This window comes from Aythya fuligula, chromosome 24 (assembly GCF_009819795.1).
Source record: "Aythya fuligula isolate bAytFul2 chromosome 24, bAytFul2.pri, whole genome shotgun sequence".
NCBI lineage: Eukaryota > Metazoa > Chordata > Aves > Anseriformes > Anatidae > Aythya > Aythya fuligula.
In genome coordinates this window covers 1,244,558-1,260,692 of record NC_045582.1, presented here as the reverse complement: position 1 = coordinate 1,260,692, position 16,135 = coordinate 1,244,558, and the positions used below count along the sequence as shown (strand labels likewise).

The window sequence follows — 16,135 nt, the reverse complement described above, 5'->3', positions numbered from 1 at the left end:
TTAATTCTATTTAACTTTATAAAGATGTAACACCAAGGAAAAGCTCAGGGTATTTATACAACATAATAAAACACTATATACAGCATCCCTGCCCACCTTTGTACATAGATACAGAGTTCCAATATATCTACTTAGCAGTGAGAAACATCCTTCAAAGTAGAGTAGAAGACAACCTGCCAAGCTCATTCTACTCATTTCATTAATAACTTTAACAATGTCCCAGATTTAGGGAAAAAAAAGAATTAAAAAAAAAAAGTCAAATAATGGAGTCAAATAATTTTCATCTGTTTGCAACAGAAAAAAATAATTTACAGATAGCTTCAGCATGACATAAAACACACTGGATCGTCAAATCCATTTTTCAAGAGGGAACTGTTACACTGTGTTTTACAGACATTTCAGCTGTAAGAGAACATTCTATTAAAAAAAAAAACAAAAACACAACAGTTGTGATGTCACCAAGCATTGTAAGTGGAAATAGAACACATGACACATTGTAGAGAAAGTCTAAACATCTGTAAGCACTTATGTTCATAGACAGAGCCGTGCTGCAGAGTGGATGTGGTTAATTACCATTTGATATACTAGCCTTCAGCACACAGGAGATGGTGATGAAGGATAAGGCTTGCAGTCTGACCTGTGCCATTGTCCAAGTATAACAGACATTCTAGCCGGGTTTCAAGGGATCTTTCTTGTATTATTCCAAAGCCACAGATACTAAATACCTCACTGCAGATGGCTTGCGTAAGAGACAAATAGTTACAGTAACCAGAAAAATGCATAAAATAGGAAAAACTGAGGATAAGCACCTCCCAGAAAACTGCCACTGTCCAAGAGCATAAATTGAAATAAATCCCTTTTAGCAGGGTAAAGAAATAAATTTTTATTTGGTCATTCAGAGCGGTTAGGTTGGTGAACGACTATTTCTTAATCACCGTCTTTTTGTTGTTGTTCTGCTCAGTGCCCACATTTCTGAGTCTTAAGATTTTCTCTCTAAAAAAGGAGAACGACTAAAAAAGTGTTTCAAGAACCATTCCTGAAATGATGCAATACATTGAGGAGTCCCAGGACATTTGTCATGCAGCTGTAGAATCTGAGGGGCAACTGACATGAGCAAGCATCGCCCCCTTGTGCTTCTGCTCTGAAAATACTTTTCATGTTGTAGGTAAGCTTCAACTGCAAGAGTCCCAACAGAAAGGACACTCAACACTGCGAAATGACAAATATAAAACCAGTAACAGTCTAGGGGGGAACTAGGCTCATCGCCGTCTGAATGCACGTGATATCCTCCAAGCGTTGGGCTCCTCGTAGCGGTTGTAGAGGGGTTCAAGCCGCTGCTGCTTTTTCTGTTTGCTCAGTTTGGTTGGGTCGGAAACCTTGAAGAATGCTGGTGCAAATTCCACCAGCCAGCGTGGGTCAATAGTTGTCACTTCACGCATGTACTCCTTGGTGGTCAGCACTAGCTCATGATACACCACCCTGTGAGAAGAGAGCAACTTGGGATATTAGTATTTCCAAACAAGAAGAGGCACGGCAAGTGCTGCAGTATCTAAGCTCACCCTTTTTATCTCTGATTCTTCCCTCTTTTAGCATAAGACTCCTTATAAGCTCTGGTGCAGGCTATATAAGAACTATCCAGAAGAGTCATCATCTTTTTCCTCTCCTACCTCACACCTACTCTTCAGCATAAAGCTGCTCTCTTCTGTTTAAAACGATTCATTCTCTCCCTCAATATTTCAACATTGAAACTCCATTCCACAAGACAGGAACACAATCACAAGGCTTCAGTCCCAGCCTTGGTTTGAAAAGTAAGTCTCACATCTGCACAGGCACAGATTTTAGCAGCAGAAAGAGCCAAAAGCAGACTTGAAACTTTTCTCACTCTGCTCCTTGCTGAGAAGTCAGCAGCCTATACTTCAAGCTGTATTCTACAAATAGTGCACACCATCGGCTTCTCAGTTAGAAAGTCTGAACTGAAACAGAATTATGTAACAAGCCCTTCCTTACCATTCTGGCTGTCTGTTGAAAAGAGCACTGGATGGGTGGATATAGACCACCTGTTGATCAATGAGTGTCCGATAACCCTCCTGGGGATCCTTCTTTGCAGCATTTCGGAAGAAGCCGCTGCAGATGGCCTTCTGGACTCGAACCGTTGCCTTGCCACAGGACACCACATCCAGCTTGTGTCTGCCAGAGAAGAATTAGGGAGAAAAAAAAAAAATTAGAGTTCTCCACATTCAGGTAGAGCTACTAACAGACTAATAGGTTTTGTTTAGCTACTATGGTATAAGAACACTAAGAAAACAGTCAGTACTCATCCTTTCGGATGTGCTCACCTGTCCATAATGCCCAACATCTGCTTGCGGATGTCCTGTGCCCTGCGTAAGGACCGGGCTTGGATAAAATTTTCATAGCACCAGGGATTTGAAAACTTATTGTTCTTCCAGGAATTGTAGACAGCCAGCAGAGTGAGGTGGTCTCCTTCCGTCTGGTGGAACTTGGCTTTCTTTTGATCAGCAAGTGCTTGTTTATCCTAACACACAAAGTACGCATCCATCAGATACCTACAGACACTGACTCCTCATCACCCATACCGTGCTTTTTTAAGTCTACCCAGAAACAGATCATATAAAATGGGGAAGATGACACAAAATTGAGTGGTGACTTACTAAGGATTACTGAGGAGCATCTAAGTGTTCCTGGGACAGCTCTCACTAAGCCAAACCTACGCTTGTATGACAGGAAAGCCTAGAACTGCCCTTGCTGAAGCCAGACTTGCTGTAGGCTCCCTGAAGACTCTCACAGGTGACAAGGACCTGACCAGGAAAGATGAATTCTTTTTTTTTTTCCCCTCTCCTCATTTTATTTAATTTCTGCCCCTCATTTTGAAAGAGCACTTCAAAGGAAACTAATCACTTATACTGTAGGCAGTACAAGCGTGAATCAAACTAGGCAGTTTTATTGCTCTTGAAGCAACCTCAATGACTAACCATCAAAGGTACTGAAGCAGTAGCTTTGACCCCTCCATCCCTCCTCACTTGTCCAATCTGCTCATAAAAAGTTAATCAGACACTGTAATTACATAGTCTGTTAATTTCAATTTTGGTCTAAGTTGCAGCAGGCCATCATAATGAAGAAATAATGGTTACAAGAAGAGTCTGCTGTGAAAGAATACTACCACAGCACAATCTGCTGCTTGCTGACTTAAAAGTAAGAATGAAGAAAGAGAATGCCAAGGTTCTAACTTTCATCTTCCCATCTGCAAAGTAACTACCAACATCCATAGCTACAAGGTGTTTATCCAAAAGGTACATCAGGTACGTAATGTATGAACCAACAGTCTAACCAAGCCACAGGTTTATTTGGGTAAATACACTTGCTCCTTAAGACCTGAGGCAGGCAACAGAAAACACAAACTGTAACAATTCTTGGCTGCACTCCTTACCTTTGGCCTGTAGAACACATTCTGTACAGACAGCATGGAGACTATGGTCAGCATTTCCTCGCTGCATCCCAGATGTACAGACATGATCAACATCTTGCACAACATGGGCTCCAAGGGGAATTCTGCCATCTGCAAGAAAGATGTTTCAGGGTACCCTGCAGAAAAATTCCTCTCAGAAAAATCCCAAGTTCCCTCTGCAAGAGAGGAAAACTCTTTCTTCCATGCTTTCTTATCAAAACAGTGTGCTTTACCCAGAATAACTTTATTCAACATGAAACAAATTATATACACACTCCCAAGGATATCCCAATTCTTACAGGGGATTATTTTAGACATTTTACAAATACGTTTGCTTTTATTAGAGAAGTAATACCTGCTCTTTAAAAAGCAAAGATACATAACAACTACTCCCCTGTCATCCTCTAAAAACTCGCAACCCAGCCAGCACTATGAAGCATTCTATTTAACCTACCCTGCGCCCAAGTCGAGTGAGAAGTCCTTCATCATCCAGAGCTCCCAGAGTGTACAGCTGCTCCATAGCAGTTATGAGAGTTTCCATTGGGGGAGCGTCCATAAAGTCAAAGGAGAGCAAATCATTGATGCCCATGGCCTGAACAGAGGAAAGGGAGAACAACCAAGTTACAGCACTGAGGAGAAAGAAGACACTGAACTCAACACTTCAGATAATCTGCATTGGCCTGTGGCTTTCACCTATCATTCGGTTTTCTGGTTTGTTTCTTTGGTACTGTTCCATACCTCTTCCAAGCAAAATAATTTCATCTAGGCAACATATAGGTTTAGTGATGGTTTTGAGGACTTCCTGCCTTGTAAATAAGTGTGACATAACAGCCTCACTGGACATTAAGTATGTCTCCAGCCTTCCCCTTTCCCAGAAGAGGGGAAAGACAGCAACTTCCCCAGCTTCTGTGTACTGAGTTAAGGTCCTGTTTGTGGGCACTCAGAAGGATGATATACGCTTAGAAGATGTGTATCTTTGGGGAACAAAACCCACTCTAAAACAGTGTATTTTATCTGTCCATGTTTAACAGAAAACCACCTTATACAGGAAATAAATACTGCTCATAAGATTCCTGTATTTCAAGTCTCTTGCATCCAACTGTTCTGCTCAGCTAAGACTTGTAATTTAGGTGGATATTCAACACTAAAACCCTCAACAGAAAAATGCAGGAGCAAGCTCAGTGCCTAAGAACTGCATGTGATGCAATCTCCCTTTCAAAATACCTCTGTTCACTAGGAGGATCTGAGGCTTATAAAGACAGACTAATTTATTGAAAGGCTAATGATCAGGCTGGCTTGCCAGAAGTCAGAGAAATACCCACCTTCAGGGAGAGCACTGTACTGGCCAAATTTGTTCTCTGGATTTCAGGCACATTGGTGGTTAGCATTTCATCTCGATAGGCACGCTCTGTATACAGCCTATAGCATTTTCCTGGCCCTGTTCTCCCAGCTCTTCCTGCTCGCTGCTTTGCTTGAGCCTAAAGATAAAGAAAAGAATCTCAGTGAACAGGTGTAAACAAGTACAGTTGAAAACAAGTCAAATTAAATGATTAATTAATCACAATTTTATTTGTATTAATAGAAAAAGAGATTTCCAATCCAACCAAGGTTCCCACTACAGTTCCTTCATACGGCCTCAAGTAATCTCAATTGCCTTACTTTGTTTCCACGGTCTTGGACCATCATCAAGACACATTAGCAGCAGGAAAAAAAAGTGTCAAATACAGAATGCTCACCTGTGAAATTGGTGTAACAACCAGCTGGTCGATTCCAGTTTTGGAGTTGTAAACTTTCTGCTTTACAAAGCCAGGATCAACCACATAATATATTCCATCAATAGTAAGCGATGTCTCAGCAATGTTAGTGGCAATGACAACCTGCAAACAACAGTGATTCAGTAATCAGTGCTGTGTTTGGCTGGCAAGCCAACCATGCTGCTCAACTTGAATAATCCATCCTATGTGATATAATCAGTTCACTGTAGATGATATAATCAGTTCACTGTAGATTCAACTCTAATTGTTTAACATTAAAAGGAAAAATGTACTCAGGAACTGAGGAACAGCAAAAAATTATCTACAGTCAAGAATGGTGAGGAGTTAAACCTCTATCTACCTTTGTTTTAGATTTGGACAGTATGGGAAGAGAGCATAATAAAATTTGCAATTAAAAGCAGGTGAAAGATCACTGTAATTTTGTACACAGGCTGCAATGATTTCAGGGAAAATTTCTGCCTATCATTTAAACACAGTCCATATTGAGAGAAAAAACTTCCACAGACTGTATCTCTAGGCATTCATAAGCCGTCTTTTTCTTCAAAACTACCCCACTTTGTCTGAAGCGGTAACTAACAGAATGAGAAGTACTAAGAAAAAAAAAACAAAACAGCACAAGATGAAGCCACACTTAGCTGAAATTACCTTTCTGCTTCCTGGTGGGGCTGGGTCAAAGATCCTGGTTTGCATTTCACTGGGTAAAGCTGAATATACTGGCAGGATAATTAACTCTGGAACATCAGGACCTAGAGATTTCATCCTCTCATAGAGGATCTCACAGGCAGTGTCGATCTCTTCCTGACCAGTTAGAAATACCAAGATGTCACCTACACGGAAGTAAAACACACACACAATCAATTCTGCTCAGTACAGCTCCTGCATAACCAGCCCTCACCTCTTCCATTTAAAACAGAGATCCCCACATTTGCTAGCACCTGGGCAACAATTTTTAGCCAGCAGCAACAGTGCCAAAGGCACTATTTTACTCCTGCTTCTGACACACGATCAGTGACTCAAGAAGACCTGAATTACCAATCACCCTAGATTCACCATCCCTCATTCACTATTCCCCACTCACCTGGTGGCTCTGTTAAGTGGATCTGCATTACTGTAATCAGACTAGCATCCAAATAATCTGTCTCTGGCTCTTTTGTGTACAGGATTTCTACTGGGTATGTTCTGCCAGGAATTGTGAAGATTGGAGCTTCATAGAAATATTGAGAGAATTTCACAGCATCCAGTGTCGCCGACGTCACTATCAACTTCATATCCTGCCGTTTCTGTACTGTCTATAGCAGGAAAGAAAGTTCTCTGGTCATTTACTGTTTTTGGGACTATTAATACATAGCATTTGACTTCAGTCAAAGCAATACTTCACATTACAAAAAGAATTATGACCAGCTATATCAGGCGTTTTGACAGATTCCAAAACCTCTACAAGTAAAACAAGCAGCTCATTCCAGCATCCATTATTTCAAACAATCAACCACCAAGGTCACATTTTAAACCTTTCTCGGCAGCACCTATCAAAGAAAGCCTTTGTCAGAGAAGGAAGGAAGAGCAAAGCAAGAACATTGATCTGCTCATCCATCATTACGAGCATTCTGGAGTGCCAAAGCTCATTGTTTCTGTGAATTTTGCTTGCTTTATCTTCACCCAGCAGCTCTTTTTATGAAAATCCGTACTACAGATCCTTAGGAGTACTTGCTTTGCTCCTGAAGAGACTCTTAGAAAACATGAATGAACTTGACTCGTGTGACCTTGCCTCTCCTGAGGGGCTCCTACCCATACATAGCATACAGAGGACACCAAAGCAATAAAATCAAATGCTATATTACCTTCTTCAGGAGTCCAAAGAGCACATCTGTATGAATTGTCCTCTCATGGGCTTCATCCAGCATGATAATGGCATACTGGGTCAGATCAGGATCTATCAAGCACTCCCTCAGTAACATACCGTCTGTCATGTATTTGATGACAGTTTCAGGGCTAGTGCAGTCTTCAAATCGAATGGTGTAGCCAACCTAGAAAGAAGAGTTGAATACAAAGCAATGCTCTCTTATCACATCACAACTTAATCTACAGAACTAAGTTATTAGCACCATTAATTCCCAGTTTCATTATTCTGACAGATCATTTTTACAGCCTACATGGGAAGAGACATGTGGACATGAACAAATAAACTAGCCCCAGCACCGATTTTTCCAACTTTTCTCCATGCTTATTCTGGCACATTCTTCAACATGGAAATTTACCTCTTGTCCCAAACAGCAACCGAACTCCTCTGACACCCTCTTTGCAACAGACATCGCGGCCACTCTGCGAGGCTGAGTACATCCGATCTTTCCTCTTGATGTATATCCCGCCTCAGCCAGGTACTGGGTAATCTGGGTTGTCTTCCCAGACCCTGTCTCTCCAATAACAATCAGAATCTGGTTGTCATGCACAGCCTAAAGAAGGTCATAACAGATACACTTGTTAAAATTTAAAAACCGAGAACAAGAATCAATAAAGTATAGTTCAGACTAGACTGAGTACCTACTGCTCTTCCTCCAACTGACCCATACCAAAAATGATACAAGCAAGCATTCTCACTGACCAAGCCAGCAAACTGCTCAATCACTTAGCTGACTCACCCCTTTGCCCACGTGATCCTAGTTTCAATTTTGATTTACATTAGTAAATACCTGGAGCTTTACTAAAATATACAAACACACCCACACAAGTCATTTAAAATAATTACTCTAAGCTACAGTTCCACACTTAAAATTATCAAGTGGCTATTCATCTGTTAACAGGCTGGAACAGTATTTATATTAAATTACTGCTTGTTCAAACACGAATGATATTTCAAGAGTCTTACTTGTATCAGCTGCTCCTTCAGTCTGAAGATTGGGAGACTCTCTCTCTGCTCAATGATAGAAAGCTGTGTCTTCTTACCATAAGAGGCTTTGTTGCCACCAAATGCATGTTTCTTCCACTCTGGGATATCATTGGGCATCATCCCAATACCTCGCATGTTTGCAGCTATTTGTCTTCCATCCACTAGAAAAGAAACAGTTTCATCATCACATTAGGTCTGTGCAGCACAGATCCCAGTGATCCTGCTCCTAACACTCCATTATCCTTGCCTTCTACAGTTTTCTTGGGCATTTAAGTTTATATATTTTGCAAGTTCCTACACATACATTACCTCTATTACACTAATTTCCATGTTAAAAAAAAATGCTTTGCCATCCATCTTGCTTTTTGGTAATGAATCTTGATGGACAGCAGGATATACCTGCATGTTCCCCTGACACTTCTATTTTGCATCAGCAAAGACAAATTTCTTCTTTGTCTCACTTTTAAAGTGAGGCAGAAAAACAGGTTATCATGAGCTAAGCATTATGGTATTTCTCTTAAGTTGCTCAATTACCCCAAAAAATGCACAGTTCATATTTAGATGTGTTCAGGCATACCATCAGGGAGAGGATCCACCCAGTGTGTGTTGAGACCCATGGGAATAGAATCCATCTCTGCTTCTCTTTGTGCTTGTTTAAGTTCTCGTCTTTCTTTAGCTAAAGCACTCTGCATCATTGCAGCCTGGGACAAGGAACCATCCGGATTCTGAAAAACAAGAAAAAAAAGGTAAGATCGCAAGTACTCCCAATGTTTCAAATTCAATTATCTTTCTGTCACCACTGTCCTTTTGAAGTTTAGAACATTTTGGTTCTATTGCTCTATTTCACTGTCACCAGCTAAGTAAGAACACGAGTTTGTAAGTAAAGAAAGGATCTTGAGTTCAGTGACAACATTTTTCAGTGCTCTAAGTAAATGCCTAAGTGGAAAACTGGTTATTGGTTATTAAATTCCCAAACATTTATTTGATTAAATCAAGTATGCTGTCTTTAGTCTTGAAAATCTCTTACCTTTACTATTTTGATGGGACTCATATCCATGCTTTGTTTAGTATGACCTCGAAGGAATGGTGGCTCTTCTTCAACTAACTCAATCTCAAGATCCTCATCTAAAATCCAGAAGTGACAACTTTAATAGAAAGGTAAGCACCTTCTTTCAGCTACACAGTAACAACATTACCTCTTCAAATAGTGCTCCCTGTGTATTCTTAATTATCACATAATTAGTCAGTGTTAAAAATGAAAACACCATATAAAAAAATGCACAGATATTTGATGCATATCCAAATGTAAGGCTGGAGCAATCCTAGTTCCAAATGTTTAAGAAATTGTGATTTGTTTCACATCCAATCTCTTTTTGAATCAGAACATGTCCAGAAACAGAAAGCATATGCAACCATAAGACTACTCGGAAATACTACCTTCTTCATCATCGACTTTAGGAAGAATCCCAGTCTCCTCATCAAAGTCAGGAAACTCTTCCTTAGAAAGCACATTAGCTGCAATCATCTGAGAACAGAATGAATAAAACATGAATTTAAACCAAAGAATGAACACAGCTTATGCCCATGATGTCTCAGTTCTAATGATATTACCAGACTTGCATATCAGGAACAAAGGAACGTTCTGATTTCAAGAGGGCTGCACTAATAACTAAGTATCACTAAACAGGGATGCCCCAACTTGCTGTGATCTCTGGAGACAACTTGGTCCAGCCTCCTGGTCAAAGCAGAGCTAAATTCAGAGTCAGAACCACGCTAAAAGTCCCAGTTCACAGGAAGACAGCAATTTAGATAAGGACTAAGTTAAAGAAACAAACAAGGAGCTGTATTCTAGTCCACAAAACTCCCTAACAATTTTACTGAGCGGCACCTTATTTCCCCTCAGTACAAAACATACCTGTTTTATTTCCCATTTCTCTGGGTCTGAAATTCGGGTGAGGCGTTTCCGTTCCAGGGTGTCATCCTCCACCTCCGGGGCATTCACCAGGGACAGGTGGCTGGGTCTGTCTGGGTTTCTCATTGAAGTTTCTTCATTGGTTTCTCCAACCAGGTTCCTCCTCCGGTTTGGATTCAAGTCTTCCCCAGTATCTTGATCAACATCCTACATCAGATCGATTAATCAATTAGCTCTACCTAAATTTCACTTGTCATTAACAGCAGCAATTCCTCTAACACAAAAAACTGAGTGCGTTTCTCAGAAAGAATACTACCAACGACAGCCAATACATTAAAAAATGTTATTTTGTGTTGTGTTTTTTTTTTTTTCTTTCTAGTATTACGAGCCGAGTACGTCCCAAAGCCTGGGACACTCTGCCTTGGCAACTGCACTGATTTCATTCAAAATAAAACGCTTCTCTCCTACAGATAAAGGAAGCCAAGCATAGCCACTGCCTGAGGTTTGACCTCTCATGTCACTAAGTGACAAGGCAAAAAATCCTGTTAGTACTGTTACATCAGAAACACGCAAAAAAGAACCTAAGGAAAATGAGTAAAAAGTAACAGATCACTTAGAACTGTAACGCATACTTAATAAGTGTATAATGTTTAAAAAAAAAAATAAATAGAATAGAGATTACAGGATGCCCAGTGCCACAGAACACATTCTATACCTTCATGCTCAGGCTGGTTTTGGATCCAGTAAAGGATAACACTTTGACTTTTACTCTTTGTCCTTTGCTCACAACATCGGCAACGTTGGCAACCCGTCCTTCTCTTCGAAGCTCTGAGATGTGGACCAAGCCCTCCCAACGCTTCCTGTAGGTGAAACAGAGAAACGTATGACATTGACCATTATCACTCATGCAGTCCTTTAGATCATTCAAAGTCTAGATTAAAATATTTTGTTGTCAACTAATTGTGTACATTCATACACTGTTTCCTTTTCTAAGGAGAACATTATTTGCTGTCAGACTTATTTGGCTGAACCAGATCTTCATTCTGGCATCAAAACTCAGCATGTTTTATTATAGCATCATCTTTTTAAGACACTAGCAGAAAACAGAACACCGATGGAGCAGTACCAGATTTGCTGTGAACATCACAACATACCTTAGTCCTTCCAGCTGCACAAAGCACCCAAACTGCATTATACTTGTGACTTTCCCATTATATATGTCTCCAATGGAAGGCTCCTCAGGTGGTGGACGGTCTACGTGCTTGTCCCTCCATCTCTCACTGCCTTTCTCGAGATACTTCTCTCGATCCCTCCGGTCCCTACTAGGACTCCGACTCCTGCTCCGTGAGCGGTATCTGGATTTTCCCCTGTTCCTATCCCGAGTCCTTGAACGAGACCTAGAGTGAGATCTGTGCCTTCGTCTCCTGTCCCTGCTACGGCTTCGGCTTCTCCTCTTCTTCTTTGTCCTAACAAACCAACATTACATATTTGCACGTAAGAACAGAGCAAGCAGGCAATATTAACTGCCAATATCCATCCCTCAAAGATATTCTAGAACCATACCGGTGGTCGCTGTTCCTCTGTTTGCCTTGCCTGTCTGCACTAGGCATCAGAGCTTCAAGTTCTTTAAGCGCATCAGCTGCCACTTTCACATCATCTTCATCCAGCATATTCTGCAAGAACAGAGAATTATTCTGTATGAAGGCTGATAAGAAGTCTGTCGCAGAGAATTAATCTACAGAACAATATCATCCATCTCTATTAAGAAAGAATGCAAGTTAAAATAAGAAAAGATGAAACATGAAGGAAAAATGGAATTATGGTCTTACCCTTATGTTGGGATTGTCCGGCCTGCAAAGAGCTGGAAACAACTCCTTCAACCTTTCCTTTTCTGATTTGGGTTTGACAATGGTCTCTGATTTTGAGGTTAATAAAACAAACAAGCAAAAAATAAATAATTAGAAGGTCCAAAACGATCTATCACCAGCTTTTCTGTAATCAAATGCAAAGCTTAACTTTCATCTGAACGCAAAGTTAGATACGGATTTTACAGAGATTCTCTTCAACGATGATGTTACTTTCCTACAAACACAGTTATGCATGAATCTATGAAATATTAAATAGTCTGAGCAGTGTGCTCAGTGTGGTTTTTTTTTTTTGTATCTGAACAGCTTTCCTAACCCACCACTACTAACAGAGTCTTCCACATGCAACAGAAGGCTATGAAGATCTTGCCTTATAAGATTAGGATTTGTACTGCATCGAGCTCATGCAGTATGGCTAAAAAATACAAAAGACTTGGAATTATGTTTTTGTAGCTGTTTTTCCTTTTTTACACCTAACTGATGAAAGGGACAAGATTACACACACACCTTTATTTGTAGTTGGTTTTGATGGAGGCCGCATTGTCTGTATGAGACGGAGCAAATTACTAATAAGGGAATCCTGCAAAATTTAAAACAATAGGTTAAGAAGCATCTGCATTACTTTTGGTCATTCTTACAAAACACAAAATAGAGGTAAATAGGTCAAAAAAGGCTCAGCTCTTAAGATGTTCACTTTAAAAGAGAAAAGTGTTGCTACATTTTGCTTACACCCAAAAAACAATATAACTTGAATCTGAAAGTGATTAAGATAAATCAATTTAAGTGATTGTTCCACTTATTCTTTAAGCATTTAAGCCAACTACAGTAGCTTCTGAGAAGCTCATTAACCCCGCATCTAAGTACCACAAAATGCTTTAAGCTAACACTTAACTCCAAGAAAATTTGTTTCTTCCGTATTTTATATGCTAAACAAGACAGGAGACAGTAAACAGCCTCAAAAGAAGGCTTCACCAAGACTATGAGACAGGGAGACTCAATCAGACAGGTACATTCAGGTGCTAAACACTGCGTGGTTTTCCAGGTGAAGAAAATCAATAGTCAGTCCTCACACCTCTCTCTGACACACCAGGACAAAAACATGTAAGCAACACCCAGATCTCACTCACTGTGAACTCGGCACCATTCTTCAGAAGAACAGCTTTAAATGTGTCAAACGTAGTGTTTTTCTCAGCAAGGCTTATGACAAACTCGGCTGCAGAGAAGAAGCAGAAAGTAAATCAGAGCACAGGATTGGAAGGAGTACAAACAGCAGGGCAAAAATTGTTCTGTGGCATCTGGAATATCGTCTCCAATTCTGGGCCCCTCAGTTTAAGAAGGACAGGGAACTGTTTGAGAGAGCGAAGTGCAGAGCTACGAGGATGATTAAGGGAGTGGAGCATCTCCCTTACAAGGCTGAGGGAACTGGGGCTCTGTAGCCTGGCGAAGAGGAGACTGAGGGGTGACCTCATCAATGTTTATACATACATAAAGGGTGAGTGTCAGGAGGACAGAGCCAGGCTCTTCTCGGTGACACCCTGTCCTGGTTTCAGCTAGGATAGAGTTAATTTTCTCCTAGTAGCTGGTAGGGCACTATGTTTTGGATAAGGACGAGAAGAATGTCGGTAACACTGATGTTTTAATTGTTGCAGAGCGGTGCTTGCACTAAGCCAAGGACTTTTCAGCTTCTCCCTCTGTCCTGCCAGCAGGCAGGCTGGGGGTGCAGCAAGAGCTGGGAGGGGACAGACCCAGGACAGCTGACCCAAGCTGGCCAAAGGGATATTCCATACAGGGTCATGCTAAACAATATAGAGGAGGGCTGGCTGGGGTGGGGGGACCAGCTGCTCAGGGGTAGGCTGGGCATTGGTCAGCGGGTGGTGAGCAATTGCATTGTGCATCATTTGTTTTGGACACGTTATTAGTAGTACTACTATTATCGTTGTTATTATTTTTTTCCTGTCCTAATAAACTGTCTCTATCTCAACCCACAGGCTTCACTTTCCCGTTTCTCTCCCCCATCCCAGAGATGGAGGAGGAAGGGTGAGCAACCGGCTGCGTGGTGCTGAGCTGCCAGCCGGGTTAAACCCCAACACACCCAGTGACAGGACAAGGGGCAGCGGGTGCAGGCTGGAACAGCGCAGGTTCCCCTTAAATACGAGACAAAACTTTTTAACGCTGAGGGTGGCAGAGCCCTGGGACAGGCTGCCCGGGGGGGGGTTGTGGGCTCTCTTTCTCCGTAGACATCCAAAACCTGTGGGATCTGATCCAGGCGTTCCTGCTGCGGCAGGGGGCCTGGACCAGGCGATCCCTCGAGGCCCCTTCCTCCCTCAGGCCCCTTCCAGGCCCTGCCGCTGGGATCCCCGGATATTTGTTTACATGGCGGCGCCAGGCCCGGCCGTGGCGCCCTACCCGCCGCCGCCTCAGCCCCACTTACCCAAATCCTTGTCGTTGATGCCCAGGTGGTTGTCCAGCTCCGTGCACACCTTGGAGACCAGCGACAGGTACTCGAGCTTGGCGAGCTCCTCCAGAGCCACCAGGTCCGCCATCGCTGCCCCCTCACCGCCGCCACCACCACCACTTCCGCATCCGGCCGGCGCCGGAAGCCGCGCCGCACGCAGCCTGCCCACACTGACCATAGAGAGAGAAGCCGGCGTGCTAGATCTCCTCGCGCCCACACTGACCATAGAGAGAGAGGGTCCTCCACGCTGATCGGGAGGGAACCAATCAGCGCAGCCGAAGGAGCGAGCGGGGCTCGTGACGCGTCTGTTGCTAGGCGCTCCCCGCCGCCGCCGCCGCCATGTCGGCCTTCCACTGGGAGGCGCGGCGCAGGCAGGCGGCGCTGGAGCGGCGGCTGCGGGTGAGACCGGGACTGGGACCGGGACCGGGAGGAGGCGGAGAGCGGCCCCGGGACGGCGCTCACCGCCCCCTCCCCGTTGCTTCCAGGCCATGGCGAGCCTCGAGGGGGACCCCAAGCACAGCCCCGGCACCGGCGTGACCCCGAGCCCGCCGCCCGGTGAGGGGAACGCGGCCGGGAAGGGGGTGAGGGGAGCGGGGGGGGCTCTGAGGCAAAGCGGCTCACGGCGGCTCCGGTCCCTCCACAGAGCCTCGGATGTCCCGCTGCTGCTGCTGCCCGTGTCACCGAGCACCCACCACCAGCGCCAAGCTGCCCGACCGCTTCACGGTAAGGGCCCCGGCACCCAGAGGAGTCCCGGGGAACGGGCGTTAATTTCTTGGTGTGGCTCCTTCTGGGCTCTGGTTGTGGTTTTATTGTTATCACTTCTTGCTTGGTTTCAGTAGGGCTCACGGCTCAGAGCGGTAAGGAGGCGGTTGGTGAGTCCTTTGTGAATAACACGGAGTTAGCCCTCAGCTCCGTCACACCCCGAGGAAACCAAAGTGGTTTTTCACGCAGTGCTGTGCTGCTGAAGGATTAATAATATCGTTGTTTCGCTTTTAGGCTCTGCAGTACTTGCAGCAATGGTAAGACAGGAGTAGGCTGCAGGCCAGAAGTAAGACCCAGGATCTCCATCAGAAGCGGACAAGCTTCGTGAATCCAGCACTACGAGTGTACAGCATTAAGGGGCAGTTTCACCACCTTCAGCAGTAAAAGCTAATCCTTAAGTAAAACATCACATCTCAAAGGGATCCTGGTTCTATCATGTCGTGTCCTTCCCTCCTCAGAGCCCTTTCCCACAGCCAAAATCCTATTTCTTGCCCGCAGAAGTGCTGTTGCCAGTAGTACCAGACTCCAGGATTACTGGCTGATTACTCCAGGATTATTTAGCTGCTCAAGGGAGGAAGGTGCCTAGTTACCAGTTCAGTGTGATGAGACAGGGAGGAGGAACACTGCAACAGCTCTGTAAGAGTTAGGTGTTTGGGGAACATGTTTTGAAGAAAGGAGCAGAGGTTTTCTTCTGACTGCACCTGACACCCTGCTCTGCCTTCCAGTGGGCAGAGAAAGTGCTCAGCAGTGGAGTTAAAAGTTTTGTCCTGAAAATCCCAGGCTACTATTTGACCAGGCAGCACCCACACTAGAACCTGAGGCATACATTTAACTCATCCATGGCATAGGGAACACTAGTGTCAGCACACAGAAGGCTGCCAGGGCTGTTCTTGTAAAAGGCTCTTGGGTTGTCTTGCAGCTTTGCACAAACTAAAACACAAAAAAGGTCTGTTTCCTGACATTTGAGCAAACTATGCTTTTCTCACTCATGCTTGCTCATGTTCAGAGCATCCAGTGGC

The 16,135-nt window shown here is 43.4% G+C and overlaps 1 protein-coding gene and 1 long non-coding RNA gene across 2 annotated transcripts; one reads left to right on the top strand and one right to left on the bottom strand.

Annotated features, from left to right (window-relative positions):
• On the bottom strand, window positions 1-14,460 carry DHX8 (DEAH-box helicase 8). The gene is made up of 23 exons (XM_032202777.1): window positions 14,331-14,460; window positions 13,027-13,112; window positions 12,407-12,479; window positions 11,864-11,949; window positions 11,598-11,707; window positions 11,189-11,500; window positions 10,750-10,894; window positions 10,038-10,241; window positions 9,560-9,647; window positions 9,150-9,247; window positions 8,700-8,847; window positions 8,102-8,283; window positions 7,494-7,688; window positions 7,077-7,262; window positions 6,317-6,527; window positions 5,884-6,065; window positions 5,200-5,340; window positions 4,786-4,941; window positions 3,918-4,055; window positions 3,446-3,574; window positions 2,337-2,533; window positions 2,008-2,187; window positions 1-1,479 (listed from the first exon to the last, which is right to left on the bottom strand). The coding sequence occupies exons 1-23, from the start codon at window positions 14,440-14,442 to the stop codon at window positions 1,260-1,262; spliced, it is 3,579 nt and encodes a 1,192-aa protein (XP_032058668.1). The 5' UTR covers window positions 14,443-14,460; the 3' UTR covers window positions 1-1,259.
• Window positions 14,461-14,695: 235 nt separating this feature from the next.
• On the top strand, window positions 14,696-15,538 carry LOC116498554. The gene is made up of 4 exons (XR_004254188.1): window positions 14,696-14,753; window positions 14,840-14,909; window positions 14,998-15,077; window positions 15,351-15,538. It is a non-coding gene; the product is annotated as an uncharacterized LOC116498554 (long non-coding RNA).
• Window positions 15,539-16,135: the final 597 nt, after the last annotated feature.